This window comes from Oncorhynchus kisutch, linkage group LG14, assembly GCF_002021735.2.
Source record: "Oncorhynchus kisutch isolate 150728-3 linkage group LG14, Okis_V2, whole genome shotgun sequence".
Classification (NCBI taxonomy): Eukaryota; Metazoa; Chordata; class Actinopteri; order Salmoniformes; family Salmonidae; genus Oncorhynchus; species Oncorhynchus kisutch.
The window spans coordinates 16350861-16378435 of NC_034187.2; the positions used below are offsets into that span (position 1 = coordinate 16350861).

Below are 27575 nucleotides of genomic sequence, written 5' to 3' on the forward strand. Positions count from 1 at the left end.
TACAGTGAATTATAAGTGAAATAATCTGTCTGTAAACAATTGTTGGAAAAATCACTTGTGCATGCACAAAGTAGATGTCCTAACTGACTTGCCAAAACTATAGTTTGTTAACAAGAAATTTGTGGAGTGGTTGAAAAACGAGTTTTAATGACTCCAACCTAAGTGTATGTAAACTTCCGACTTCAACTGTACCTTCACTAGGCATGCCCTGACTGCAGAGCAGAGCAGAGCAGAGCAACGTCCCCCTAAACCACCAACCAACATCAAATGGAGCCGTGGTCAAAAGCATCCTCAAAGCCAACTTGTTATCTCCTCTCTTCTCCATGGAGGCTCTGATTGCATGTAAATGAAGTGAAGAGTCCTGTTGAGACCAACCCCCCCTCACCCCTCCTCCCTCCCACCTCACCCCAGAGGCCTATATAACCTCTCGGAGGCCCCCTCTACTCCCTCCAGGGTGCAGACAACCCCTCCCTGGCCGACCAAGGCACAACCCTCAGCTTCCTGATGATACACCAGGGAGTGGCTGGGTAAAACCTATTAAAAAGACAATGTGCTTCACCATAATCACTTACACCCCCCCCCCCCCTCATCTCCTCTCCTCTCCTCTATCCCTCCCTCTCTCCTGTATCTCAGACAACAAGCCTGCAGCAGCATTCTAGCCAGAGGTCAACCAAGGTGCTCATTTAAATAGAGACGTATTTATCCATTTTCTTGAGTTATGACCTGTCTGATGGAGCCATCACTTCCTAGTGCCAATTCCACCTAAAGCAACCAGCCACTGTTATTGATCACTCGCTCTTTTCTCTCCCTTTCTTTTCCCTCTCTGTCTCTGAGGATAAAGAGTAAACACAGCAACTATATAGATAGAGTAAAAATAAGTGAAAACCCCTGTTTGCACAGCAGTTTTGGCAAGAACATCTAAGCGAACGCTTACAAAGAAAGTTACAGTTGTTGGCCAACCAGACTTTCCATTGTGTTCTGCAAGTTTCAACATTACGTTTTGAAAAGCCACAACTAATAACTTATACAAATTGACTCATATATGTCATAATATGCGGGAATATATTACTTTAATTATCTCTGGTTCCTTTTGATATCTTCATCTGATAGCTCAACCAGCGGGGAGATAAAGACCATAAAGACATGTCGGCGGATGTTGTGGTTTTTGGGGACGGGACGTCACTCGTCTGGGGTTTTAGGTCTGTTATCCATCTCATCCTGTGATTCACAGACTCAATCTATCCATCATATCTTATCTCCGTTTCCTCCCATTAAGTTTATGGATGCTGACACTGTTTAAAGATCAATGTGAGAAAGACAGACTAGCTGCAGGCCCAGGGAGAGAGAGAGAGGAGCCGACCGGCGGGGCCAAAGCTGCCTCTGTAAAGAGCTTTCTTAGGTCTCTCTTTCCCACTCTGGCCTCTTTCCCTCTCTCTCACGCTCTCTCTCAGCCCTCCCTCTCTCTCTCAGGCCTCCCTCTTTCCCCCTCTCTCCCAGGCTTCTCTCTCGCTTTCGCTCTGTGAGCAGGGCTGGGCCCATTCCTATCCCTCCGAGGCAAACCCATTGAAGTTAGACAGACAGTGAAAACCATCCACTAAGCCCGTGTTAAGCAAACACAGGGCTGTAATTAGTGACAGAAGGGCCCATCAGCTCAGTGGGTAGCTGTGAGAGGCCAAGGAGAAAAGCCAGGGCAACGGCAAAGACATGAGCTTCTAGATGAGTAGCGCAATCATGGGTCCATGTTGAAGAGACAAAGACGAAGTCTTCTCATACATTGTTGATTTCAAAAAATGAGGGTCTGCTATACAACTTGATGGAAAGTGGTGTTGGGGGAAAAACATTATAAAATCCATGTACACAAACAACAAGTATGCGGCCTCACCCTACTAGAATCTGAAGTGAAATGTCTACTCTTTGCTGATGATCTGGTGCTTCTGTCCCCAACCAAGGAGGGCCTACAGCAGCACCTAGATCTTCTGCACAGATTCTGTCAGACCTGGGCCCTGACAGTAAATCTTAGTAAAACAAAAATAATGGTGTTCCAAAAAAGGTCCAGTTGCCAGGACGACAAATACAAACTCCATCTAGGCACCGTTGCCCTACAGCACACAAAAAACTATACATTCCTCGGCCTAAACATCAGCGCCAGAGGTAACTTCCACAAAGCTGTGAACAAGCTGAGAGACAAGGCAAGAAGGGAATTCTATGCCATCAAAAGAAACATAAATTTCGATGTACCAATTAGGATCTGGCAAAAAATACTTGAATCAGTTATAGAACCTATTGCCCTTTATGGTTGTGAGGTCTGGGGTCCGCTCAACAACCAACAATTCACAAAATGGGACAAACAACATATTGGGACTCTGCATGCATAATTCTGCATAAACATCCTCAGTGTACAACTTAAAACCTCAAATAATGCATGCAGAGCAGATGCCCATTTGTCAAAATCCTAAAAGGAAGCGATTCCCAAACCTTCCATAACAACGCCATCACCTACAAAGAGATGAACCTGGAGATGAATCCCCTAAGCAAGCTGGTCCTGTGGTTCTGTCCAGAAACACAAACAGACCCCATAGAGCCCCAGGATAGCAATACAATTAAACCCAACAAAATCATGAGAAAACAAAAAGATAATTACTTGACACATTGGAAAAAAACAGAGCAAACTAGAATGCTATTTGGCCCTAAACAAAGAGTACACTGTGGCAGACCGTCATAACAACCCTGTATATAGACATAATTTGACATTTGAAATGTCTCTATTCTTTTGGAACTTGTGAGTGTAATGTTAACTGTTCATTTTTTATTGTCTATTTCACTTGCTTTGGCAATGTAAACATATGTTTCCCATGCCAATTATGCCCCATAAATTGAATTGAATTGCAGAGAGAGAGAGAGAGAGAGAGAGAGAGAGAGAGAGTCCGTATCACAGCTCAGACCCAGACACACCATCACACACACTATACCCAGGCAAATGGCTTGTCAAAGTCATCAACACCTTCAAAAGATGCTCCAATTTTGGTTCAGTTTCTCTAATCTTCTAGACTACAGTTCCTCGTGTGAACAGTGAACTCCTGACTGGGAGATGATCGAGGGTCTTCAGGAATATTACTTCTGGAAAAGGGACTGATTTTCCTTTCCAATGATATGCATCTTACTTCTTCTGTAGTACACTACTGTTGATCTCAACATAAGTAATTCACTATGTAGGGAACAGGTGTCATACGACAAAGTGTCACCATTTCAATTTTTTTACTTATCTTTTTAACTTTTTAAATTGAACCTTTATTTAAACAGGAAAAGCCCATTGAGTCTCTTTTTCAAGGGAGACCTGGCCAAGAAGGCAGCAACAATCAATACATTACAGAATTAAAACAAACTTCAATACAATACAACAACGTCATCCAGCCTAAAAAAAAACATTTACACTCTTCTGTAAAAGAAGAGTGTAAATTCATATCATATCTAGATGAAGCATGGATTGTAGACTATTCCATGCCTCTTGTCCACAAGAAGAGAAGGCAGTCTTGCCTAGTACTGTGAATGTCCTGAGGACTTTGAGTAGCAACCACAGAGCAGATTGGGTATGGTAACTGATGTTGTTGAAGGAGACCAGACTACAGAGGTAAAGAGGGAGTTTACCCAAAGGGGCTTTGTAGATGAACACATACAAATGTATATTTCTGCACATACAAAATGAGGTCCAACCTACCATTTGGTACAATGTGCAATATTGGGTGAGGGACTTGGCATTTGTAATAAAGCGCAAGGATGCATGATAAACAGAGTCCAGTCTCTGTAAGAGGGAGGATGTTGCATGATAAACAGAGTCCAGTCTCTGTAAGAGGGAGGAGGCTGCATGATAAACAGAGTCCAGTCTCTGTAAGAGGGAGGAGGTTGCATGATAAACAGAGTCCAGTCTCTGTAAGAGGGAGGAGGTTGCATGATAAACAGAGTCCAGTCTCTGTAAGAGGGAGGAGGCTGCATGATAAACAGAGTCCAGTCTCTGTAAGAGGGAGGAGGATGCATGATAAACAGAGTCCAGTCTCTGTAAGAGGGAGGAGGTTGCATGATAAACAGAGTCCAGTCTCTGTAAGATGGAGGAGGATGCATGATAAACAGAGTCCAGTCTCTGTAAGAGGGAGGAGGTTGCATGATAAACAGAGTCCAGTCTCTGTAAGAGGGAGGAGGTTGCATGATAAACAGAGTCCAATCTCTGTAAGAGGGAGGAGGTTGCATGATAAACAGAGTCCAGTCTCTGTAAGAGGGAGGAGGTTGCATGATAAACAGAGTCCAGTCTCTGTAAGATGGAGGAGGATGCATGATAAACAGAGTCCAGTCTCTGTAAGATGGAGGAGGATGCATGATAAACAGAGTCCAGTCTCTGTAAGAGGGAGCAGGTTGCATGATAAACAGAGTCCAGTCTCTGTAAGAGGGAGGAGGTTGCATGATAAACAGAGTCCAATCTCTGTAAGAGGGAGGAGGTTGCATGATAAACAGAGTCCAGTCTCTGTAAGAGGGAGGAGGTTGCATGATAAACAGAGTCCAGTCTCTGTAAGAGGGAGGAGGCTGCATGATAAACAGAGTCCAATCTCTGTAAGAGGGAGGAGGATGCATGATAAACAGAGTCCAATCTCTGTAAGAGGGAGGAGGATGCATGATAAACAGAGTCCAGTCTCTGTAAGAGGGAGGAGGATGCATGATAAACAGAGTCCAATCTCTGTAAGAGGGAGGAGGATGCATGATAAACAGAGTCCAGTCTCTGTAAGAGGGAGGAGGTTGCATGATAAACAGAGTCCAGTCTCTGTAAGAGGGAGGAGGCTGCATGCATATACAACAAGTCACCATAATCAATTACAGAGAGAAAAGTGGCGTAAACAAGCTTCTTTCTAGCCATAAGCGGGAAGAAAGCCTTAATAAGAAAATAAAAACCCAATTTCAATTTAAGCTTTGTCTCAAGATTATCCATATGAACTTTAAAGGACAACTTGTCATCCAACCAAATACCTAGGTGTTTGTAGGATGACACATTTTCAATGGATAAGCCACCAGATGTGACAATGCTAACGTTCTCTGGCAGAGTTCTAGCTCTGTGAAAGGTCCTGAATTTAGTTTTTGGTACATTCAAGACCAGTTTGATACCATAAAGGGAGGCCTGCAGTGACTGAAAAGCAGCCTGGAGCTCTTCAACAGCCTGAACCAGAGAAGGTGGACATGAATATATGACTGCATCATCTGCATATAGATGCAACTTTGCTGGTTACATCCCATTTCCCAAATCATTAATACAAATTGAGAACAACACAGGAGCTAAAATGGAACCCTGGGGCACACCTTTATTAATCTCAAGAAAGCTAGACTTGTGATTGTCAGTATATACACATTGTGTTCTGTCAGAAAAATTATAGTCTAGCTAGCAACAATGCATGGTCAACTGAATCAAAGTCCTTTGATAAATCCACAAACAGAGCAGCACAATGTTGCTTTTTATCAAGTGCATTAATGATGTCATTTGCCACTGCCATAGCTGCAGTTGTGGTGCTATGCCCTTATATAAAGCCAGACTGGAGGTCTTTAACTCTGCATTGTTGGAAAAGGACCCATAAGTAAGCATTTCACAGTTAGTCTACACCTGTTGTCTGTGGAGCATGGGACAAATGCAATTGGATTTGATTAAAAGGGTAGAAGTAATCCCCTTCCTCAGCTGCCAGTTCAGCTCCCAGACAGACTGTGCTTCTTAGTGTGAACTAGTGATTGGGAAGTAATGATGACTGAACAAATCACCAGCAGCAGGCTGAGGAGGTTCACGTAGCATGGTATCTCCTCCAGGGTTACTGATACCAGCCAGCGTGGCTGGATGTGCATGTGGATACATAACAGGTTTGAATCTCAAATGGCATCCTATTCCCTATTTAGAGCTCTATGGCCCTGGTTGAATTTAGTGCACTACATAGGGAATAGAGTTCCATTTGGGACGTGCTTTAACACAGGGTTACTGATACCCGGTAGTGTGGCTGGATGTGTATGAATAATACATCTGTGATAAGACATAGAGTCATAGGGGTAGCTGGGTAGCTAGCCTAGGGTCCTCGGCAGTCCTGTCTGCTGGCTGCTGTGGCTTTGACATGCCTTTTATTACATGCCTGTCAGGCATCTGCTACCTACCTAACAGTTAAACTGTAAAACAGTAACAGTAACAATAACTAGAGATCCTGACACATTTTTCCAAAGCCTGCAGGCTTACTACAGACATACTACAGGCAGTCTACAGGAGGTCTAAAGGCTCCCTACAGGAGGTCTACATGCAGTCTACAGACAGTCTACAGGCTCCCTACAGGAGGTATAGAGGCAGTCTGTAAGAGGTCTACAGGCAGTCTATAGGAAGTCTACAGGAGGTCTACAGGCAGTCTACAGACAGTCTACAGGCTCCCTACAAGAGGTATTTGAGGCAGTCTATAAGAGTTCTACAGGCTCCCTACAGGAGGTATATAGGCAGTCTACAGTAAGTCTACAGGATGTCTACAGTAGGTCTACAGGCAGTCTACAGGAGACCTACAGGCAGTCTACAGTAGGTCTACAGGCTCCCTACGGGCAGTCTACAGGCGGTCTACAGGCAGTCTACAGGAGGTCTACAGGCAGTCAACGGGAGGTCTACATGAAGTCTACAGGCTCTCTACAGGAGGTCTACAGGCAGTCTACAGGAAGTGTACAGGAGGTCTACAGGCAGTCTACAGGAAGTGTACAGGAGGTCTACATGCAGTCTACAGACAGTCTATAGGCAGTCTACAGGCTCCCTACAGGAGATATAGAGGCAGTCTACAGGAGGTCTACATGCAGTCTACAGGAGGTCTACAGGCAGTCTACAGGAGGTCTACAGGCTCCCTACAAGAGGTCTACAGGCTCCCTACAAGTGGTCTACAGGCAGTCTACAGTAGGTCTACAGGCTCCCTACAGGCAGTCTACAGGTAGTCTACAGGAGGTCTACAGGCAGTCAACAGGAGATCTACATGAAGTCCACAGGCTTCCTACAGTAGGTCTACAGGCTGTCTACAGGCAGTCTACAGGAGGTCTACAGGCAGTCAACAGGAGGTCTACACGAAGGACCACAGGCTCCCTACAGTAGGTCTACAGGAGGCCTCAGTGAGTGTTTTTCAGAAGCACTGCATTTCCAATGAGAATATTGAATATGTTTCAAGACTAGAAAAACAACCTTTGGAAGGGTTGATGTTGACAAGCCAGTGGCCAGGGGATAATGTGACTAGATCAAAGCCTTTCTTGGTCCTTCTCGGGACGACAGCAGCTAGCAATGCTATGCGCTACATTCGTTGACAGACATGGGGGACAGATACTGGGGGACAGACATGGGGGACAGATACTGGGGGACAGACACTGGGGGACAGAAGAAGGTTCCAGTTTATTGTCACTGAGCATCTTAACATTGAGAGCTAGAAATAGACTACAGCTGTGTCTTTTCCTACCAAGGAGATAATAAAACCCTGATTGACTATAATGAAGACATGCACTTTCCACTCCCCATTTGCTTTTACAGTGAACAGCAGTGGTGCGTGGGTAAAAATCACATATTAGCCATAATTACAACCTGTGTGTTGTGATAATTGCATTGTTTCCTCTATAACCTGTTAGTTCATATGCCTTGCCACTGTGATATATAGGCCAAAGGTCGAATAAATAAATTCAACTACACCTTTGTTTCATCACAAAACTGGAGAGCAACATCTGTCCGGTGGAGTCCAAGAAGCCTATAGCGTGTAACAAACAGTCACATGACCTACAGCATGGTCAATCAAGTTAATGGTTCCAACATTTTCGGACTACTAAAGAACTATTAAGTTGCAAAGAAAATGAGCTGCCTCCACTATTCCAACACCATTTCAACATCAACATCATCAAATCACCTATTGTATGTTTATTCTAATACAGTGACAACTAAAAGATTCCAAAAGCAATTTAGTCCAATCAACATAAACTAAATATAATGTGACTGTCCAGCTTTTTGTTGTTCTAGGCTACAGTACCTGGCTAAAATGCTTGCTCCCTAGCCTAACATCCTTTCATGGGCAACGATTACCCAGCTAGTTAACATTAGCCTTCTACATCTAGCTACATATTGAATTTCCATCCTCTCAGGTCAGAGGTACAATGTTATGAATTAATGGTTGGATCAGAATCCCTGTTATAATCATTGGACAGTATAGACAATTAAGTAAAACCACAAGTCCAAATCCCTACCTCCATCCATGGCTAATTTAGGAAAGCACACATTTTAGCTAGCTAGCTAGCCACCGGAGGACAATAACACCATGAGATGCAGCAATTCACCTTTAATTCTGTCAATTACTTTTGGCTTTTGATGTGATTGTTGTGAAGTCAAATCCAAACTGTCTTCCCTTGACACTTGTTTTGGTGTGCCAGGACCAATCACAGATGAGATCACTCAGTTTAGATCAACGCAGATTGGCTATTATTGTATACTTTTCTTTATCAAGTTCTTTCTGGCTTCCCTTGCATTCAATGCTACAGGTGGCAACAATATCATACTATTTTTTGACCAGACAGCATCAGATCTACACATACAGAGACAGAAGGGTGCCGTTTCATTCACTCAGATGTTTTCTCCGGCGAGATACATTCAGCCTCTTGCGAATTGAAGGAAAATGATGAGACACAGAGAGACGAAAGATTCCTTTTTTATAGTCTGGATTCCCTTGGCATCCATGAATACACACCACTGCTCTCGCTGTGCTACAAACATCATCAATTTGGACAAATGTCATCAGTTTGGGCACCAGACGTGTCCGTAAATCCTCTTCACAGTTTTACAGCTAATCTCATGCTATTTAACACATTTTGTCATGAGTCTGAAAGAAAATGTTGCTGTTTTAGAGCTAATTTCCTACTATTCTATATATTTTGTAGTTTTAAGGCTAATTTATTGTAAGAAAACGTTTTAATCATGACACCAATGTGTTCATATGCTATCTGGGGGGCCGACCTCCGGGGGGAGTCAGTGAAGGCTGCTCTTAATGACAGGCAGCATAGAAAGCTTTAAAATACTGACTTGACTGGGAAGTCTAAGTCCTTGGCTTGGGAACAAGATGTTTTCAGTTGCAGGGCACCCATACAGCAGACAGAAGATGTAATGATTTTCCGCCTGCTATAGTTATAATTTCTGAATCAATCCTCAACAATAGCCTCTCATTAAAGGACAGAGATATACTATAGACAGAGATGTCCTTCCCTGTACACCAGCTGGTCCCCAGCAGTCAGCATACACAACATGCCTCAGAGCCACAGGCCATCCGATAATCATCTCTCTCCCTCCTTCCCCAGGTCCACTTCAAACCCCCTTTGGGACCCTTTTGCTCTAAATCCGTGCAGCCTCAGTGTGCGTGTGTGTTCCTACCAGTTGTCTAGGTATTAAGTTATCCAATGTGGCCCTGCTGTGACCTGGGAGTCAGGCCCCTGTCTAAAAGGCCAGCATTCTGCCTGCTTCCCAAATTACCCCCTATTCCTATACGGCTCTGGTCAAAAGTAGTGCACTATGTAGGGAATAGGATGTCATTGGAATGCAGCATTCTGTTTAATCTCTGAGAGTCATTAGGCCCTGGAGGGCTGGAGGGCCACCATAGACCATGGCTAAATCAACACAGGCAGGATGCCACACATAGCCCACAGTCTTGAACTATCTCTCAGGCCCTCAATCTCCGTTTTCTCTGAGGAGACTGTTGAACTTGAGCTACGGCTACTGAAGTGAACATGCCCCACCTCCACACTAGCTACTTGAAGTACTGAGCTAGTCTGAACAAAGGTTATGATAAATCAGTGGTAATTGGTAATGATGGAAAGCCAGTAACTTCAACTATGAGAATAAACAGTGAATATCCTATCAATAACATTCACTTACGCCAAGAACACCACCTTGATTAAGTCTTCCGATGGTTGCCAAGCCATGAAATGTTTTGAGGGCGCTTGTCGGCCATCTGTATAGAGTGAAGTGATGGTCACCTGATAGGTCACCTGACTGGGAGAGTATCTTGGTTCCGATCATTGGCGTTCTTGATATGCTCACGTTGAAGGATTCATAACATTTCCGGATAGGAAAGGTGATAGAAACTCTCCTAAATTACTGCAACAACAAGGTTTTGATGACGATAATATGATAATCTACAAATACATTACAAAAAATAGAACATATCCCTACATCTAGCTGTGTGTCATGGTCCTACAGCTGGACTCATTAAAGCAGTACAAGTTCACGATTAGTTACATGCGTTTCTGATCTAGTCGCATGGTATTTGTTTTTATTGCATCATAAAGCTACTGTACGTGGGTCAGTGTTATTGCTATCTGAGCCACACAAATGAAAGCTTCTTTGGAAGGACATTGTTGTGGCTGGGATTGAACTCTTTATAAACCAGTTACAGGGAATGTAATGATATGTGGTTGATACTAATTGCACAACTGTATACTCACTTTTCCTTGAGCAAGGCACTTAACCCTCATTTGTTCATGGGGCGCTGTACTTCTATAGCTGACCTTGTAAAACAACACATTTCACTGTACTTATCCGGTGCATGCATGAATACTCGTAAATGACTTATTTTACAGCCTAGAAATAGCACGAAGAAATGACGAGACAAATAGTTGTAGAAAACCGTACTTGAGATTAGTACAAGATGTTAGTTTTAGACTCTAGTTAGACTTAGGACACACATTGTTCTCAACATCTCTTGGCTGTCTTCAGGCGTTTGGACTCTGACAATAGAACAATTCAACTCATAAACTAGTTCTTATACACATGCAATGTACTATATAATGTAAAGACATTATTATACATACATTTAGCTGCATAGTTTATGACATAATGTAACCTTACAGAAACCTTTTATGACACGATGCATAGTTATTGTGGACAAATCCTTTGTCCAAAATGGCACCCTATTTCCTATGCAGCGTACTACATTTGACCAGGGCCAAAGTAGTGCACAACATAAAGAGTAGGGTACCATTTGGGATGCAATCCTTCTTAATTTGAGCTGCCCTTCATTTGCCATTATAAACAAGGGTCAACTTGGACCTCTTATTCAAATGAAAACAGAGGTGCGTCCTAAATTGTAACCTAATACCCTATAAAGTGTACTGATAATCACTTGACTGGTCAAAAGTAGCAACATAGGGAATAACAGTGCACCATTTGGGTCTCAGCCATGGTTTCATAAAGTAGTTTGCCTCCATCAAGCATGACCTTTGGAATAATTTACAGCCGGAACAAAACTATTTTTCCCAATGTAACAGTCATGTGTTGTTGGTTGGGCCGGGATCTCATAAGAGATGTGGAAGTTTAAACAAGCATATTAAGGTGACTGGGATGAAAGCTAACCCAAAGCAGCAATGATCCTGTTATCTATTCTGAACACACGTTCGCACGCATGCCCGACACACTCCCACATGCTACCTTGACTTTCATTTCTGCAGGGTAGCGAGAAAGAGGCAGAGGGTCACTGGAAAACTACATATTGCATGTATCATTGCCTAACTCCATGTTGTTATATAGATATGAAATATTCAACATGTAAGCTGGATGATATTTGCCCTGAGGACATGGTGCCGACATTAATCTGTAGGTCAAACGTGAATGCATGATGTACTATCAGTACTGCTGCCATTTGTGCATATCCTCGCACTTCCTATAAATACTCTATACAATTTTCTGTAGCTAATTCATTCCCAGACAGCGCCTGAAAATGGACTTCTTTTTACGTCTTTCCTCCCACCTCTTGCAGCCAGGCAAGGTTGTGGATTGGAATATTGAGCATATTGAGTCTGAGAGGGTTGATTGCTGAGGTGTCAAAGACACAGACATGGTATCCTGTTAGCACTGACGTGATCAGTGAGTTTAGTGCTTGAGCGAGAGACAAACACACCAAATATAGAGAGCATCTGGGCACAAACACAGACAGGACTGTGATATGGCCCAATATGTGGAGTGAAAACACTATTAGTTTAGTCATTTGGAGATTCTAGAAAGATATCAATTCTGAACAAAAATGTAAATGCACTATGTAAAGTGTTGGTCCCATGTTTCATGAGCTGAAATTAAAGATCCCCAAAATGTTCCATATGCACAAAAAGCTTATTTGCTCAGATTTTGTGCACAAATCTGGTAGTGAGTATTTCTCCATTGCCAAGATAATCCATCCACCTGACAGCTTATTAAACAGCATGGTCATTACACAGGTGCACCTTGTGCTGGGGAAAAGAAAAGGGCACTCTAAAACGTGCAGTTTTGTCACACAACACAAAGTCCACCAGAGCTGTTGCCACATAATTGAATGTTAATTTCTCTACCATAAGCCGTCTACAAGGTAGTTTTGTAACCACACCAGCCCAGGACCTCCACATCCGGAATCTTCACCTGCGGGATCGTTTGAGACCAGCCACTCAGACAGCTGATGAAAATGAGGAATATTTCTGTCTGTAATAAAGCCCTTTTGTGGGGAAAAACATATTCTGATTGGCTGGGCCTGGATCCCCAATTGGTGGGCCTCTGCCGAGTAATAGATTATGGCCTAATTTATTTATTTCAATTGATTTTTGATCTAACCTTTATTTAACTGGGCAAGTCAGTTAAGAACAAATTCTTATTTACAATGACGGCCTACACTGGCCAAACCCGGACATCGCTGGGCCAATTGTGCGCAGCCCTGATTTCCTTTTCTGACTATAACTCAATAAAATCGTTGAAATTGTTGCATGTTTTTGAATGGCTCAATTACGATGGCGCCGGAGGGGAGGTCTGCCGTCTTATCACCTCTTATGCTATTATATATTTTTTTTACACTGTTTGTAACTTGTTTTGCACATAATGTTGCTGCTACCATCTCTTATGACCGAAAAGAGCTTCTGGACATCAGAACTGCGATTGCTCACCTCACAACTTGTCCAAGACTCCAGCCACCCTAGTCACAGACCGTTCTCTCTGCTACCGCACGGCAAGCGGTACAAGCCTAGGTCCAAGAGGCTCCTAAATAACTTCTATCCCCAAGCCATAAGACTCCTGAACAGCTAATCAAATGGCTACCTAGACTATTTGCATTGCCCTCCCCCTCCCTATGGAACGCTGCTGCTGATACTACTCTGTTATTATCTATTTATTGTCACTTCAATAACTCTACCTACATGTACATATTACCTGAATTACCTCAACATTGGTGCCCCCGCATATTGACATTGACTCTGTACCGGTACCCCCTGTATATAGCCCCGCTATTGTTATTTACTGCTGCTCTTTAATTATTTGTTATCACTTACTCTTAATTTTTTTGTTGTATTGTATTGTATTTTCTTAAACCTGCATTGTTGATTGAGTGCTTGTAGTAATAATATCAACTGTTATATTCAGCGCATGTGACAAATAAAATTGGATTTGATGTTCTGTTCATATTTTTCAGTATTTGAAGGCGGTGAGGTTCTGGAATACGCTTTAGTACTGTATAACATAGAAATGCAATTATATTAATATACTGTAGAATGACCTAAGGTAAATGAGGTTCTAGAATGTCTAAGTTAATTGATTTATTGAGACAAAATCGAGTGAAAGATCACATTGAATATGATAATGTCACAGTGGAGGTTGAACTGGAGGAAAGAAATACTTTTGTCAACAAACAACTATGCTACCTCAATGCACAATTCAGAAGAAGGGGTGACGACCAAATATTGAATTTAAAGCAGACATTTAATAATGCATTAAAAAAGGGTAAGCACCAGTATTAACACGCATAAACATTATATACAACAATTGGAGCTAGCTACTTGGTATCAACAACAGATGAAGGAAAAGCAGTTGCTCATGCAGATCATATGTGTGCATATATCAAAGTGTTACCATGGTAACATCAGCAGTTTTCCATTTTCAGAATAGACTGTCTTTATATGCATGAATATTCCTTACAGACACTTTTAAGTAATACTCTGCTTCAATCATCAATCAAATATGTATCCAAGAAATACCAACCAAATATATTAAGTTTAAATATCTTTAATCAAAAAGTAAACCATAACCATTAAAAGCATTTACAGAACGTTTTGCCATGTACGACAGCAAGGGTAAAGTCCATAATAAATACAACAAATGGCTACATACAACAAAATAATGGGGCTACTCAGATGCTTTTCACCCTGTCCAATGTTTGTCAGAAAGTGCAGGGAGAGGGAGTCTGCCAGACATTTTGTCCAAACCCAATTCAAATGTTTCCTTAAACGTCTCTGAGACTAACTTTAGCAGAGACTTTCTGTAAATAAGAAAATCAGCCTAGGCACTTGTTGGGCAGAGAGAGTGAGCAACCAATTTGATTGGTCGCTGCTTCCTGCCCGACACCCTGAAGTCCCTCCCTCATACAGTCGTCATCAGTTTCAGCGAGCCCGCAGAACGGAAGCGGAGGATCTTCTTCTTCAGGTTGTGAGAGGCCTTGATCTTGACGAAGGCCTTAGCCTGGGCAGTGGTTACTTCCTGAGGCCCAGCGCCCTGCCCTGCAAACTGGGGCCAGTTCATCCCTCCACTCTCCTCAGAGTCACTGCTGATAGTGCTCTCCGCAACAAAGTCCACCTCACTCAGGCTGGACTCGCTGTCCCCGAAGCAGTTGGTGGTGTAGTTGCTCCGCTCGTCCTCACTGGTATCCATGATGGTGGAATGGAAGAGTGAGGCGCACTCTGCGGAGTACTCAGAATCGCTGCCGGCCACGTAGGCGTAAGGGCTGGTGAACTGCGCGTTGGAGGGCAGGTACATGGTGGTGGTTGTGGAGACCTGGCCAAGGAGCTCCCTCTTCTGCCTGCGGTGGGCTCTCCTGAGGGCCTCGTCGTAAGGCACCTCAGTGATGGCTCTCAGCCTTCCACGGTTGTAGTCCTGTCCGCTTGTCCGCTTGTACTTGGGCTTGGCCACCACAACCTCCCTACCATGGTAGCCGTGATGCCTGGTCACAGTGGACCTTGTTGTAGACACCATGGCCATGTGTTTCTCTAGGACCCGGCCCTCAGGGATAGATGCTGGGACGGTGCGCTTGGCCCTGGAAGATGCCCCCCTCTTGGAGGAGACTTTGTGCACATGTTGTACCTCCTCAGGCTGACGAGACTTCCTAGATCCTCCAGATCGGTGACCGTTCTCCCTCGTCCCCGCCATCTCTGATGATACAGGCTCAGCATGTGCGTGCGTCCCCCTATGTGGTTTCAGGGAGGCGCTCTTCACCTTGACAATCTTAACGTTTTTGCCCCCCTTGCGGAGCTTGACCACCTGTCTCTGGGCGGGGATGTACTGGGCACTGACCATGTGACCCTGACTCTCATCCTGGCTCTGGGAGGAAGACCCCAGACTCACCAGCTCCAGCATTGGCCTCTTTTCTTTAGTGTGCCGGGCTGTATAGACTGAGACCGCAATGCTCTTAGGGCTTTTCTTGGGAGCGCCTGTTTTTGTGAGGTCTCTTGGCAGTGTCTGGGAGAGTTTAGTAATGTTTTCCTCTTGAGCATTAGGGAAATAAGATTGCGTTCTCTCTTTGGGGGAGGAGTTGGCATTGGGGGCGCCCAGGTCTTGGTAATCCTTAGACAGAGGACCGGTCGACGATGGAAGTCCTTTATTGGTTGGCGCCTTCTTTTTCAACAGACTGTTGGTGTTGGTCACCAGGCTGTTGGTCTGAATGTCACTGCTGTTGATTGTGGCATATACGTTCTGAGGTTGGCCCAAAGACTGGGACACCATCCCAATTTCTAAGAGGAGTTCCCCTTTGCTCTCCACTGACCACTGTCTCTGTTGGGAGCCTGTTCCTGGATCATTGTTACTGGCACCTCCTGCATGTAAACACGTCTGCCAGGTTGGTTTGAGGTCAGTAACAGGAGCAGTCCACAGTCCCGGTGGCTGCTGCTGGCCAACACTAGCCTGCCTCACACACAGACTAACCTGCCTTAGGATGCTCTTGGAGGGGTCTGTGCTGATGCTCGTCCGTGGCTTGTTGGTCCTAATGGGCTGAGCCCTCCTCTGAAGCAGGCTGAAGATATAATTGTCCAGTCGTTTATTAGCGGGCGAGTGGGAGGCAGACCAAGAAGTGCTCTGGGGCACCAGAATAGGCTGCTGCTCCAGTTTCAGACAGTCACTGGAGCCCTCGATGCAGCCGCCGCTCTTTGACAGCCCTCCGTCCTCTTTGAGGTGTTCGGCCAGAGACTGTAAGAAGATGGGGTTCTGTACGGCCACGGCGTGGAGGGGGCTGGGATAGCGGTACACGTCACTGCCATTCTTGGCAATCAGGTCACAGTGGTACTTGGACTGGATGTCTTGAGTGGAGGTATCTGTAGAGGGGGAGTAGTGAGCGGAGGGGGACCTCCTGACTGTCCCTGACGTCTGCTGCTCCTCACACTGGCCCTCGCACTCAGCACAGTTACCCAGCTCATCTGAAAACCAGACAGGAGACAGAGCATAAGGACTACAGAACAACAGATACACCACTAGTCATTCATATGGAAACCACATAGGGCTACAGTATAGAACCAGGATGGGTGACTTTGATGGGGGGAGGCACAAAAATCTGAACTCATCATGGGGGGCTGCAGTGACTCGTAGGTCTGCGTACCGACATCCATACCCACACATGCAGTCAGAGCTGGCTCCAGCCTTTTGGGGTCTCTAATCTACATTTTGTTGGGGTGCCCCACCACCTCTCGGGAAGAAAACATTTTAGTGGCCCCCTTCTTGACAGCAGATAATTATTTTCTTTTTTTGTTAATTTCCTGCAATTCTCCACATTTTGCCATGGGGCATGGAGAACATTTTATAGTTTTAAAGCAAGTTTGTTGGAATTCTACACATTTTGCCATGGGGCGGAGAGAAGATATTTCGATTTTATATCTAATTTCCTGCAAATCGACTCCATTTGCAATGGTGCGGAGAAAAACATTTGCAGTTTTACAGTGCATTGCCACATTTTAAGTTACAGCCTTATTGTAAAATGTATTAAATAAACATTTTCCTCATAATGACAAAGCAAAACGTTTAGAATTTCTGCAAACGTATAAAAACAAAAACATCTTATTTACATAAGTATTCAGACCCTTTGCTATGAGACTCAGAATTTAGCTCAGGTGCATCCTTTTTCCATTGATCATCCTTGAAACAACTTGATTGGAGTCCACCTGTGGTAAATTCAAATGATTGGACACGATTTGAAAAGGCACATACCTGTCTATATAAGGTCCCACTGTTGACAGTGCATGTCAGAGAAAAAAACCAAGCCATGAAGTCGAAGGAATTGTCCACAGAGCTCCAAGACAGGATTGTGTCAAGGCACAGATCTGGGGAAGGGTACCAAAACATTTCTGCAGCATTGAAGGACCCCAAGAACACAGTGGCCTCCATCATTCATAAATGGAAGAAGTTTGGAACCACGAAGACTCTAAAGGTGGCTGCCCGGCCAAACGGAGCAATCGGGGGAGAAGGGCCTTGGTCAGAGAGGTGACCAAGAACCTGATGGTCACTGGCAGAGCTCAAGGGCTCCTCTGTGGAGATGGGAGAACATTCCAGAAGGACAACCATCTCTGCAGCACTCCACTAATCAGGCCTTTATAGAAGAGTGGCCAGACGGAAGCCACTCCTCTGTAAAAGGCACGAAAGCCTGCTAGGAGTTTGCCAAAAGGCCCCTAAAGGATTCTCAGACCAGGAGAAACAAGATTTCCTGGTCTGATGAAACCAAGATGGAACTCTTTGGCCTGAATGCCAAGCGTCACGTCTGGAGGAAACCTGGCACCATCCCTACAGTGAAGGATGGTGGTAGCAGCTTCATGTTATGGGGATGTTTTTCAGGGGCAGGGACTGGGAGCTAGTCTTTGAGTGAAAGATGAACGGAAAAAAGTACAGAGAGACCCTTGATGAAAACCTGCTCCAGAGCGCTCAGGACCTCAGACTGGGGGGTGAAGTGGCCTAGCCAGAGCCCGGACTTGATCCCGATCGAACATCTCTGGAGAACCCTGAAAATAGCTGTGCAGCGACGGTCCCCATCCAACCTGACAGAGCGTGAGAGGATCTGCAGAGAAGAATGGTAGAAACTCCCCAAATACAAGTGTGCCAAGCTAGTAGCGTCATACCCAAGAAGACTCGAGGCTGTAATCACTACCAAAGGTGATTCAACAAAGTACTGAGTGTAAAGGGTCTGAATACTTTTGTAAATGTGGTATTTCCATTGATTTATTTTTATAAATTAGCAAACTTTTCTGTAAACCTGTTTTATCTTTGTCATTATGTGGTTTTGTGTGTAGATTGATGAGGAATTAAAAATAATAATAATTTTAGAATTAGGCTGTATGTAACGTAACAATGTGGAAAGAGTCAAGGGGTCTGAATACTTTCTGGAGGCACTGTATAGCTAATTTCTTGCAATTCTACTCATTTTGCCATAGGGTGGAGAGAAATGTTTGCAGTTCTGATATGATATCGGAGTGAAAGCGACTAATAAAATTGCACTTTTGTGTATTCTACTATTCTAACTCTCAACATTAAGTTGAGATCCCGAGACACCCTCCGATTGGAAGTTGATCCGCGGGCCTAGTTGCCCATCCATAGTATAAAACAACAGATACTGTACCACCAGTTACCACACCATTTCCTCATTTCAACAATAATGCCACACAGAAGCTTACAGTAGGTGTGTAGTGTTGACAGGCTAAGCAAAGCAAACCATCCTCTCAATATGCTAACGAAGAAGGCAGTTGGTTTGGACGTGTTAATGGTCCTTTTGTTTGTGTCTTATCATCACAGGTGTGGCTGTTAGTTAGAGCTGAGCCATCTGCCTGGCCTGGCTGGGAATCCAGCTCAACTGATATTGGCCATATCCCAAATGACACCGTATATAGTGCCTATAAGGCTCTAGTGCACTATGTAGGGAAAAGGGTGCCATTTGGGACACAAATAGTGTTTGGGGTTTCCTTCCTACTCTTTTTTTCTCGTTTGAAACTGAAACAAAGAGTTGTCACAACAAACCCCACTAATGGCAATGACACCAAGGAAACAATTAGAAGTTGAACTGGGGCCAGCTGGAACAGAGCTGAGACCCAAGTTAGGTGGATATGTGGTGGGTGGGTGACGGCCTGATGGGGGTCTTTGGGGAAAGAAGGAAAGAGTGTGTGTTTATACAGCAAAGGACAACAAAAGGATTCAGCCTGTTTGTTGCTCCCAAGATAGACCATGTGAAATAAAACACCAGGACCCTGTCATATCCATGGGCCCTAGGCTTTGCTGTGCTGTCTTATGCTAGGCTAGGCTGTCCAGTGGTGTTCTAGACTTTGCTATGGGAGGCTGTGCTGTGGCGGTCTATGTTGTGCTGTACATAGACCGCCACTATGCTGCATTTAAATTTACTTCCTGAAATAATTTAAATGAATTGGCCCAAACCCTGGTGCTATGGGGGCTGTGATGTGGGGGCTTCTCTCTCACCTGCAGATTTGAGCCTTCCCTCGGAGGCACACAGCGATGTGTCGAGGGGACTGCAGAAACAGGTGCTGGAGCGACAGTTGGACAAACACTCGCTGAACACCGAGTTGGAAGAGTTGGAGAGGGACCCTGAAGCGCCGTCGCTCAGCTCGTAAAAGCCTGGATAGAGAGAGAGAGAGAGAGAGAGAGAGAGACAGCGACACAGAGAGAAAGGGCAGAGAAACAGAAGTGAACATTTTAACACGTTGATTTTACACACTTCATGGAGGAAGCTGTCATCCAACAACTTATTACATGACAGGCTACGGCTATTAAAATAATTAAGGCAGAAAATCTCAAGCATTTAAAAAACAATGCTTTGTGTAGATAGGGTTTATACTAGATGAAAGTTAGTTATATTTGCAGCGTAGCATACCCTACTTTCGCTCTGAAATTTATTGGCACGCTTGCCCGGTAGAATGCTAATTCTCTATGTGCCCATTTTGCAAATTTTTTGCATTGTCAGTCATTTGTATGTCATATTTGTATTAATTTGCTAAGACAGGGGTTCTAAAACATTTTGGAGCCAGGGACCCCTTTGTGATAGCAAACTCATCAGGGACCCCCTCAATCAGAACACAACTCGAGTGAGAAAAAAATCTTAGTTTTTTACTGTGACTTTTGCAGTTCATGGCCGGGTGAACCAAATCTTGGACCCAAGGAAGGTTTCAGTTTTCAAGCTCAGCTTTCAAGTTTTCAAGCTCAGCTTTCAAGTTTTCAAGCTAATTTCCAGCAATTCTACACATTGTCATGGGGCAGAGATGCTTTTTTTCAGCTTTAAGGCTTTTTTCTTTTGAGACAGAAAGAAAACATGAGGCACAGAGAAAAATAGCCATTTTGAAGCTTGAATTGCAGTGCATTTAGCTTCACATTTCTTTAAGGGGAATACAATAAGTAATGAGTTGGAAAATGTATAATTGGTGGAGTACTGTGGATACCAATATCCCTGTGAGCCTCCCAGACCAATGTTGACCCGGGTTAAGAACATGAATTGTAGATTAAAGGAGCTATATGTAATATTTTTGCATTGTAATTTCAGAAAAGGTTTTGGCCTTTCTAGGGAGTTTTTCCTAGCCACCGTGCTTCTACACCTGCATTGCTTGCTGTTTGGGGTTTTAGGCTGGGTTTCTGTACAGCACTTTGAGATATCAGCTGATGTACGAAGGGCTATATAAATACATTTGATTTGATTTGATCATAAATCCATTGCCCTGTTCTGCCTGGTGTAAATGGTACAGGCTGGTGGCGATGGTGTAATGGTGTGAGGAATGTTTTCCCGGCACACATTAGGTCCCTTGATACCAACTAAGCAATGATTGAACACCACAGCGTATCTGTAGCTGTTCTGGAGGAAAAGGGGGGTCCAAACCGGTACTATACGGGTTTACCTAAAAATATCTATATTTGTTATATATTTTGAGATCAGTCCACAGACCCCACTTTGAGAACTCATGTGTTAAAAACCCTATACCTTGGGGGATTACACGTTCTGCAGTATCCTCAACTACTTAAGTTGAAATGGGATCCTGAGTGGCGCAGCGGTCTAAGGCACTGCATCTCAGTGCTAGAGGCTTCACTACAGACCCTGGTTCAATTCCAGGCTGTATCATAACCGGCCGTGATTGGGAGTCCCATAGTGTGGTGGACAATTGGCCCAGCGTCAGGTTAGGGTTAGGGTTTGGCTGGGGATAGGCCATCATTGTAAATAAAAAATTGTTCTTAACTGACTTGCCTAGTTAAATAAAAGGTTAAAAAAAAAATCACTCAGTCGACAGATCCCACTAATCATGTCTAGTTTCCACAGGGTAACATTCTGAAGTAGAACCTTTAGAATCCATTCTAATTCTATTGTAAAACCAGACTAACCTGAGCTCGGGCGGCTGTCTGTCTCCACGTGTTCACGTGACACCTCCGTGTCCAACCGGAGGTCACTGATCTGCCTGTCCAACTCCTGCAGCTGATTGATCAAACCAGCATCTCTCCTTCTCAGGCAGTTCTGGAGGGAAACACGCGCACAAGTAACACAGTTAGTTACAGTTGTACAGCAACTACAGTTAGTTCTGCCTATGCTCTTGTCCAGGGTGTTGCTTGTTAACGCTGAGCCTTCAACCCTGGACTACAGTTAGTTCTGCCTATGAAATCTACAGTTGGCCCCATTCTGAGCGTGTCTCAGGGAGAGTTTGGACATGCAAAAAAAACATTTCCAATTTACACATGAATATTAATACACACTTGTAAGTAAGTAGCCTTGCACAAGCCTTGGCTCATATGAGCAGGAGCCTATCTCCTGTTTCTGTAGCATGAGGCAGCTTGATGTACAAGTACACCCCCTGGATGCTAATCTATCACAGGGCCTTACCCCCAATCTATCTCCGTACTACTGAGTGCCAAGCAGAGACGCATTTTTACAGTCTTTGGTATGACTCTGCCGTGGATGGAACTACCAACCTTCCAATCTCAGGGCGGACAATAACCACAAGGCCACTGAGTTGTACATGGGACAAATATAATCACCAACCAAATTATTATTATAGCTTAATCCATAGTGTTGATCTGTATTGCAACAGAATATTTAGCTCCTTATTTTTGGTTCATTTTCTGATGAATTCCATAGCCTTGAATGTTGGTCATTAAAAGAAGGTCTGTAGTTACTGTGCTGCAAGGTTTCAACATCTTGGCGAGACCATGTCGCCCTATCAGAACCCATTAGTATCCCAGACTAAATTAGAATCACGTCTTGTGGGAGCAAAACAATATCTCCATCAAACATGCAGGTTATGTGGAACAGCCAGGGTCACACATGACATCACCCAGATCCTGTGGTGGTTACATTTCTCCATTCCGCTCTAGACTGTGAAAATGTCAACCATGAAGGCTCAGTGACAGCAGACCCTATTTACATTTGCTACATTTGTGACAATTATGTGACTACAGACATAGGATACATTACTCCCAATTACCTGCTTGTCATCTCACAAGGCCTGTCCCCTGTGCATTATGCATTTTAGCTACCATTTGCTCCATGACTGAGCCCAGTAATGACACACATGTACATGCATGCGCACACACACACACACACACACACACACACACACACACACACACACACACACACACACACACACACACACCTGGCTATATTGAGATGCAGCCCTTCCTCTCGCTGCAGCAGCAGATTGGCAGGCCATAAAACCAGGCCTCTGACAGGAGGCAGTGGGTGATTTATGTGCTCTGAGCACAAAGTACCATTTGGGAAAGGCATCTCTAGCAGAGGCAGACCAACGTTTGTTTTGCTGAATAAAATGACGCTCCCACTGGGTTGATAGGGTGACTGAACAAACCAGTGAGGATGTGTAAATGTCTGTGTAGGCTGAGAGTAAAATGGTCTGTAATAATAGAATGACAATTGAAAACCAATCGGATTTATTGTAGGCCTACAATAAACCCTATGGGGATAGGGTATAATACAACAACTGCAACTTTTTCCCCCAATACATTTTAATACTGAGTCCATTCATGATTTTTGCCCTTACTGCCTTATTGAACCCAGGTGTGTTTTGGTCGGTTTAATGGCCTAATCTCAAAGAACCAGCCAATAACTCCCTGGCATCCTTTAACAGCAGCAGGGGGTGGGAGATCTGCTTGTAAAAGTTACTTTCAGTCACCCCATCCATTGTAACGCATCAGTAAGACTCATTCAAGCGGCTGGACCCCCTCACAGACCATCAGGAGTTTCCTTCTCCCTTCAGGAAGTTTAATTTAAATAGCCATCCTTCTATTCTCTATCATTTCTGTGGGAACCTCTTGTCCTCTGGAGACCCAATTGCTTGCATTGATTTATAATGACAGATCGATCTAATGGAATCGTTCATTTATTGTAATCATTAGAAAATAATTACATTGAACTTTTCCAAAATATTAGGTTACAAATGTATACAGGATTTTATATGTGAGTGAGTGAAAAAAAGCCAACAGCAAGTCATATGATACTAAAGGGCCACAGTTAGAAAATGATTCTGGAAAGTAGTCTGGAAATCTAATTTACAGGCCTGTTTTTTTTATTTTAAACTTATCATAGACATAGACCACAATCGTTGACAGACTTCGCACCTCTTGTCTGCGCCTGCCTGGCGAAGCAAACTCAACGTCGCCAACTTTTATCAGTAGGCTTGTCTTGGCTATGTTCCGCTATGTTCTCATTTTCCCTGGACGTGAATGGAGTGGAGCTGCGACTCAGTCAGAAAATAGACCTCTTGTTGAACAATTTGGATGGTCTCAATCCAACGATACACTAATAGAGATACTTGTATTTCACGACCGCTTTTGAAATGTAGGCTAACCAAAACATAACGGACGCAAATAAAACTCAGCCAAATGATGATCACTAGTATTAACATTATCCCAAACACTTTGATGGTATAAATACATTACTTTAGATTCAGTCTACATACCAGTTGTTTTCTTAGCAATAAAATATTTTCTTCTAGAAGTTTTTCCTCCGAGTTCAAGTAATTCCCCTCGTGCGTAACGCACATTAGATCTACTGTTGGTATAGAGTACTCCTGGTGATTCAACACATTTCTGACCAGTAATTCCTGTCGCTGTCTCAAGTATTCCAGCTCTCCGAGACCGGCTAGAGTGGCTTCAAATCTCTCCCGAGTTCGCACCCGATCCATCTCTGCCTCTATTCTTTCCCTGGAGCGCTTATCGAATTGTCGTCTTTCCCGAACCTGTAATGTGCAATCCTTAGAGGCCAGCATCTCTGCAACAGCAGCCGTTTGTTTCATTGTATCCTTATCCAAGAAACGAAGATTTACAACATGTAACTGGCAACAGCGGGCCACATACAATCACTGTGAAGAGCCTAGAAAATCATGACGCACATCAAAAACGTTGATGTGCAGACGCACATATCATGGTCTAATCTTCCAGACCACTAAATGACTTGTCCATAACTTTTGTCTGTTGGAGCGGCTATCCCAACAACCTGTATACACTGGACACCAATTGTGTGCGTAAAACTGGTCCGTTTGATATTCAAACACCGTCGTGGTCTCCAAGATAAACTGATAAATCTAAGTGCTTTTCAGTTTGCACAAATCAGAAAAAAAGCTGCATGATCAAAACGTGAAAGTTTCAATGTAATGTCGAGTAGGCAGTGTGTGGATGCTTCTCTGGCAAGCAGCTCTCACTGTTCTGATGACAGTGGTGAGTAGCGTTGGACCACCTCTCTCTTTGGAGACCCATCTACTTTCTCCGTGGTAGCAACATGTCTTAGTGCCTGCCACCCCTAGTTTTCTCACCTACTCCCCAATTGATCGACCCTTCCCCATTTCTAGGATATAAAATAATAACTTAGAGTTACAACCGAAATATAGGATTCGTTTAATGTTCTTGCAGATATAAAATGTGCTTTAATGAATATAATTCGCCTAACAATTGCAACTAGGCTAATTACTCCAAGAGCTGAGATTCTGCAGTCAGCGTTGTGGCTATTTAATCTTTAGTAGGCATACATATGAACTCGATCGATGACAATAAATGCAAAAACAACTATATAATGAACAATTACCCGTATCGTGTTTGTAAAAGGTGTGGCACATTATCAGACTAGCCTGGTCTAATGTAATGTGATTTGCAATTAAAATGTGTGAACATGCGTGCAATTTGCACCTATTAATTGCGTTTTATTAATAATTCATTAGGCAATTACGTCATGTTTATTAAGACAAATATGGTATGCAAAGGGTGTGCCTGTTTCCCCATAATAATGAGATTGTGTTCTCTACCTAAACAGGAGGGCGCCATCCTGTGTTAAGAAACCCCAGAGAGGCAGCTTCTACAGGCTACATTGTATGGAGCGCATTTAACCCTACAGCTTCTTAATGATCTTTTCTATTGATAAATACTATTTTCATGACATTTAAAGGAGAGAGTTTATCAATATGTAACACGTTTACAAAGACATTTTATTTCACAAGATTGTGAAATAAAATGAGTAATGGTCATTGTAATCATTATGTCTTTAGTCCTTAAACTTCACAGTGCATAAAAATACAACCAGAGAAGCTACAACACCCAGTCATTATAGCTTACCAGATATTACGCCTTTAATAAACAACCAACCTTAGTTTTTTTCCCCTTGGGGCGGGCATGTCAAGAAACCATATAGGTTTTCAATACCAGCCTCTCTATCACTCCCTTGTGTCTGTTCTGCAACTTTACTATTGATGTGTGTACTTACCCAGGGAAGGTTTCAATACCAGCCTCTCTATCACTCCCTTGTGCCTGTTCTGCAACTTTACTATTGATGTGTGTACTTACCCAGGGAAGGTTTTCAATACCAGCCTCTCTATCACTCCCTTGTGTCTGTTCTGCAACTTTACTATTGATGTGTGTACTTACCCAGGGAAGGTTTTCAATACCAGCCTCTCTATCACTCCCTTGTGTCTGTTCTGCAACTTTACTATTGATGTGTGTACTTACCCAGGGAAGGTTTCAATACCATCCGATCACAAATGACGGGAAATCATGTCTGAGGCTAATTTTAAACATAGAGTCTTGCCTACAATATCATTCTAGACAGCATTGTAAACATCTGCTATCCCCACAGACACATATTTATTTTTGTAACCTACATTTGTGCATTGCTAACTAGGGTTTATGGTGCAGTTCGATCCAAATTAAATCCATTCAAATGTTGAAGAAAACTGATATCGTGATTTGATGTTTTCTGTATTTAAAAAGAATAACAATGAAGAAGAAATCCATTATGGAAAGCGCCTCAGGCGGACGGCATCTCTCTAAATTGGAATCACGATTTGCATAGCTGATGGATTAGTGCAGATGTTTAGTGGCCAGCCGTTCCCATGCAGGCTAATTAAACCACAGAAACACATCTCTAAACTATTCCAGTCAGTAGAGGACATAAAGTTGACCTCACAGACAGTTTGATATTAGCTGAAGTGATTTTCTGCTTGTGGAATCAGAAGGACAAACGCGCACGTACGCATGCACCTTTGCACACGCACACACACACGCACACACACGCACGCACGCACACACACACACACACACACACACACACACACACACACACACACACACACACACACACACACACACACACACACACACACACACACACACACACACACACACACACACACACACACACACACACACACACACACACACACACACACACACACACACACAATATCAAACACAACTGTTGGGGGAGTTTCCAGGGCAACACAAAGCTAATCCTTCTCTCTAAACATGACAGGGGATTTAGGAAATGGGAGTCATTGGTAGCTATATGAGAAGCAGATGTTTGACATAGAAACTTGTGACCTAAACAAACATCCTCTGGAAGACATGTCATCATCCAACTAGCATTCCAACATGGACTCAAACAAACACACAAAACAGCCTGAAGAAGAGAGAGTGAGAGAAAATTAGAGACAGGAGGAAGGGGGAATCCATTTACAATTTAAAATTGGCAACCATGAACCACAAATTATGTGTGTGTGTGTGTGTCTCTCTCTCTCTCTAGGGGGGCGAGGCAATACCATATAAGGAACAGTGGAACAGGAAGTGCCTGGGGATAAATACAAGCACCTTAAGGTTAATGAGATCAGTCAGTGGAGTGGGGCCCTTTGTGCTGCTCTCTCTAATCAAATCCCATTGGCAACCAACTAGAACAGTCCAAGAACACTCTACTCTGTAGCAGCTTGCCATGTTATGTCACTGTGAATGCACTAGTGCACCATATCAAAACCTACCAGCCATATTCAAAAGCAGTGAACATGCCCGAAGTGCTTGGTTTGTCATGCAAAACGTTTTAGTGGATCCACTTTAATCAGTACAGTAGTTCCACTTGCTATGCAAAACGTAGTTCCATTTCCTTAAGGACCTTTATGATTTGTGGTGATAGAAGGAAATGGGCTGGGATATCTGTGCTCACAGTGCTGTGATATAAAGCCCTACAGGACCAGTGTTCTAATCCAGCTACTGGTTCTTGCATATATTAATGTCAGGCAGG

The 27575-nt window shown here is 43.6% G+C and overlaps 1 protein-coding gene across 2 annotated transcripts; it reads right to left on the minus strand.

Annotated features, from left to right (window-relative positions):
• Positions 1–13743: 13743 nt before the first annotated feature.
• Positions 13744–24743, minus strand: LOC109904257 (dapper homolog 1). 2 transcript variants are annotated; one of them, XM_031787921.1, is made up of 4 exons: positions 24259–24743; positions 21395–21524; positions 19493–19648; positions 13744–16461 (listed from the first exon to the last, which is right to left on the minus strand). In XM_031787921.1, the coding sequence occupies exons 1-4, from the start codon at positions 24313–24315 to the stop codon at positions 14420–14422; spliced, it is 2385 nt and encodes a 794-aa protein (XP_031643781.1). In that variant the 5' UTR covers positions 24316–24743; the 3' UTR covers positions 13744–14419. The 2 variants fall into 2 exon arrangements, with proteins under 2 accessions (XP_031643781.1, XP_020357080.1); XM_020501491.2 differs by having other exon boundaries at positions 23980–24743.
• Positions 24744–27575: the final 2832 nt, after the last annotated feature.